Source organism: Crocodylus porosus, unplaced genomic scaffold (assembly GCF_001723895.1).
Source record: "Crocodylus porosus isolate Cpor-Errol unplaced genomic scaffold, CroPor_comp1, whole genome shotgun sequence".
Taxonomy (NCBI): Eukaryota; Metazoa; Chordata; order Crocodylia; family Crocodylidae; genus Crocodylus; species Crocodylus porosus.
In genome coordinates this window covers 8,539,173-8,542,477 of record NW_017728917.1, presented here as the reverse complement: position 1 = coordinate 8,542,477, position 3,305 = coordinate 8,539,173, and the positions used below count along the sequence as shown (strand labels likewise).

The window sequence follows — 3,305 nt, the reverse complement described above, 5'->3', positions numbered from 1 at the left end:
GGCAGCAGCAGCAGCCCGCACCTGCCCAGCCCCGGCGGCCTGCTGAGCGCGCCGGGCCTGAAGCTGGCCACGCTGGGGCTGATCCTGTGCGTGAGCCTGGCGGGCAACGTGCTGTTCGCCTGGCTCATCCTCAAGGACCGCCAGCTGCACCGCGCGCCGTACTACCTGCTGCTGGACCTGTGCCTGGCCGACGGGCTGCGCTCGCTGGCCTGCTTCCCCTTCGTCATGCTGTCCGTGCGCAGCGGGGCCGGCGCCTGGCCGCACGGGCCGCTCAGCTGCAAGGTGCTGGCCTTCCTGGCCGTGCTCTTCTGCTTCCACGCCGCCTTCCTGCTCTTCTGCGTGGGCGTCACGCGCTACATGGCCATTGCCCACCACCGCTTCTACGCCAAGCGCCTGACGGGCTGGACCTGCCTGGCCGTGGTGTGCATGGTGTGGACGCTGTCCATGGCCATGGCTTTCCCGCCCGTCTTCGACGTGGGCACCTACAAGTTCATCCGGGAGGAGGAGCAGTGCATCTTCGAGCACCGCTACGTCAAGGCCAACGACACGCTGGGCTTCATGCTCATGCTGGCCGCCGTCATCGCCGCCACCCACCTGGTCTACGGGAAGCTCCTCTTCTTCATCCACGGCCACCGCAAGATGAAGCCGGCCCAGCTGGTCCCCGCCATCAGCCAGAACTGGACTTTCCACGGGCCTGGCGCCACCGGGCAAGCGGCGGCCAACTGGACGGCCGGCTTCGGCAGGGGCCCCACGCCGCCCACCCTGGTGGGCATCCGGCAGGCCACGCACAGCCAGATCAAGCGGCTGCTGGTGCTGGAGGAGTTCAAGATGGAGAAGAGGCTCTGCAAGATGTTCTACATGATCACCTTGCTCTTCCTGCTCCTCTGGTCCCCCTACATCGTGGCCTGCTACCTGCGGGTCTTCATCAAGGCCAGCACCATCCCCCAGGTCTACCTGACCGCCTCAGTCTGGATGACGTTCGCCCAGGCCGGAGTCAACCCCTTCCTGTGCTTCATTTTCAACAAGGAGCTGCGGGTCTGCCTCCGAGCCCACTTCCCTTGCTGCCAAAGCATACAGAGCGCCCAGGGCACCATACTGTGCGATCTCAAGAGCTTTGGGATGTAGGGTGGCTTTCCTTTCTTTCTTCTTCTATTTATTTATGGGTTTACTTGTCTGTTTTTTAAAGGGTCGTTTTCCCTATTTCTGCATATGATCCTGGGAGAGCTGCCTGCGGGGACACTTTTCAGACCATCCCCCCAACCCCCCACACCTTAGGCTGTACGAAGCTGTCTTATTTATTTTTCTATACTTTGCCTATGCTCTTCTCAAATCGCTGTCCACGGGGAGGCTCACATAGACAGAACACCCCCTCCGCCCCCCACCTTAGGCTGTAAGAAGCTGTCTTTGTGTTTTGTGTGGTTTCTGAAAACAAAAACAGGGCTCCACGTTTCTGGTCTTGCTTCTGACATTTGTAGGTGTGATTCCAACAGATTTGGATATAAGGTCATGGTGATTTTTCTTTCTTTTTTTTTTCTATTCCTGTCTGTTTTGATAAAGGCTTAACAATTTTATTCATCTAAGATTTGATAAAGGCCAAGACAAAATTTTATACTAAAGTTATTTTTTGATGACCTCAAGAGGTGTTGTTTTGTTATTTGATTTAAGGGAAGAACAAGAAGACAAAATCCCTAATTATGATAAGAAGTCGGTTCTTGTTGGGAGCTACTGGGTTGTGACGTTCTCAAGTGATTGAAGTATTAAAGCAGTGACTTGACTTTTTTGCTTGAAATGCAAACACGGTCTAGAACTAATTTCAGTTTTCTTGTTGCACTACTCATTTGGTAATATTTGTGAAATTGTGTGGTTTTAAACTATCAACTTGATCAGCTATAGCAGTTTTTAAAACTAGATTGGAATTCATATTTTACTGACTTTATAGGAAGTTATCTACCAAACTGGGTAATACTTGTACATTTTGACTGTTCTTTAATAAAATATTGGAATTTTTTCCTGTATGAAATTGTTTCGGAATGGCAGAATAGTGCTTTGCTGACAAATAATTTGTGTACATACAAGATTGCATGTCTCGTGTCTGAGTATAATTCACAGTTGAGGATGTCGTGGAGAAGCACAGAATTCTTATTTGCTGTTGGATCTCTTTTTAGGTACTTATACCAATAAAAATGACTAAAGCTATTTTTAAGAAGACTTAAGTTCATGATGGGTGACAGACTTAAATAGCACAATTCTTTTTCTGTCTGCTAAACCTAAATTTTCATTTAGAAAATTGCTCTTCTGATAATGATGAGATCACTGATTTCAGTTGGCAGAGCAGTTTCTTAACATGGTTACTTGATTAATAATGCACTCATTTGCAGGCTACACTCTTATCAGGAAGGTTATTTTTATGTTATTAATGAGCTAGGCATTTTTTTATTTCATTATTGTCGCTTGGGCTGGAAAGATTTATGTGAAATATTTTAACTGAGGTTCTGGTCATGAGATTCTGAAATACATAGTAGGATCCTATTCTAACCACACCAAGATAGGTTAGATACTTCAAAGATACATAGTCAAGTATATATCTCTTTGCCAAATATTTTATATCTATCTATGTATATCCATAGAGATGTATAGATAGATATAGATAGATAGATAGATATATTACATGTATGTATTGGGGAGAATTCATCCCACACTAACATTTTCTAAAATGTCACATGCATGCTGAAAGAGCTAAGAGGCTTAATTTCTGCAAAGAAATGTTGGTAATGAGCTACAGGGACATTTACAGTATCCATCACCTGAGGAATATCTGTTGAGTTGCTGAAGAGATGGTTTCAGTACTTTTTTAAGCTGAACAGAAGAAACAAGAAGTTTTTGGGTGATGGCTAAGACAACAGTCTGGGATTTGAGCAACAAATGGTGAAATCAGTTTTTTTTCAAACTAATTCAGGTTTGTAAACCAAACATGTTGGCCTCTCTCAGGCAGGGTGTGAGTCATGAGCTTTCTCCCCAGTACAGATGTGCAGGCATCAGAGAAAGTTTGGAAAAGAGAAAAAAACCTCATTTAAACCATTGTCTTGCTTTTGCCAAAGTTTGAGTAAGGAACCTGGTACTGATTTGGGGATGTCAAAGCTTGAACAACAAAGTTAAACTTAATGAACATTCATAAGTTAGCAGTGGCACTGTGTGTGTGTGTAGGGGGAATTGGCAAGAACTTTTGATCATGGCAGAAGTTGTTTATGAGCACTATCTATGCCTCAATTCTTAGAGTACCAAGAATATTAATTATACTACACTTG

At 46.1% G+C, this 3,305-nt stretch overlaps 1 protein-coding gene across 1 annotated transcript in view; it reads left to right on the top strand.

Moving 5' to 3' along the window:
• The window catches only part of GPR27 (G protein-coupled receptor 27), a 9,257-nt gene extending 7,061 nt beyond the window's left edge, over positions 1-2,196 (top strand). The window contains exon 2 of the mRNA XM_019536992.1: positions 6-2,196. Coding sequence (XP_019392537.1) covers positions 6-1,125 — 1,120 coding nt within the window. The 3' untranslated portion in view covers positions 1,126-2,196. The remainder of the gene's footprint in view (positions 1-5) is intronic.
• Positions 2,197-3,305: the final 1,109 nt, after the last annotated feature.